This window comes from Eimeria mitis, genomic scaffold (assembly GCF_000499745.2).
Source record: "Eimeria mitis Houghton genomic scaffold, Emh_scaff3750, whole genome shotgun sequence".
NCBI classification, from domain to species: Eukaryota; Apicomplexa; class Conoidasida; order Eucoccidiorida; family Eimeriidae; genus Eimeria; species Eimeria mitis.
The window spans coordinates 1,450-2,006 of NW_013572091.1; the positions used below are offsets into that span (position 1 = coordinate 1,450).

The window sequence follows — 557 nt, forward strand, 5'->3', positions numbered from 1 at the left end:
TTGCTGCTGCTGCTGCTGCTGCTGCTGTCTTGCTGCAGTTTCTGCATCGCTTGGCTCTGTCTCTACCTCCTGCTGCGCCGCAGCTGTTCTTCTTCTTCCTGCTGCTGCTGCTGCTGCACCACCACCACCACCCCCACCGCCAGCAGCAGCAGCAGCAGCAGGAGCAGCAGCAGCAGCAGCAGCAGCAGCAGCAGGAGTGTTCTCTGTGTAGAATGCATCTAAAGTAGCAACACAATGCTTCAGAGCAGCATACAAACCCTGCAGCAGCTTCTGCTGCGCCAGCAGCTCAAAGAAAGAAGCTTGCTGCAGCTGTGCTGCTCGCTGCAGCAGCAGCTGCTGCTGCTGCAGCAGCAGCAATTCAGACCCTCCTCCTCTTCGTCCTGCTGCTGCGCCTGCTGCTCCTGCTGCAACAGCAACAGATGCCACCCCATGCTGCTGCTGCTGCTGACGAGCAGCTGCAGCAGCAGCAGCAGCTGCTGCTGCAGCAGCAGCAGCAGCAGCAGGATGCCCCTCCGGCAGCTGCTCATACAAAGACGTCGCGAACGCGTCCTCCGCCA

General features: G+C 60.5%; 1 protein-coding gene across 1 annotated transcript in view; it reads right to left on the reverse strand.

Moving 5' to 3' along the window:
• Positions 1-557, reverse strand: part of EMH_0069180 (uncharacterized protein) — a gene marked incomplete at both ends in the record, with an annotated part of 2,647 nt that overhangs the window by 1,035 nt on the left and 1,055 nt on the right. Inside the window, one exon of the mRNA XM_013498838.1 lies at positions 67-556. Within this exon, the coding sequence (XP_013354292.1) occupies positions 67-556 (490 nt within the window). The remainder of the gene's footprint in view (positions 1-66; position 557) is intronic.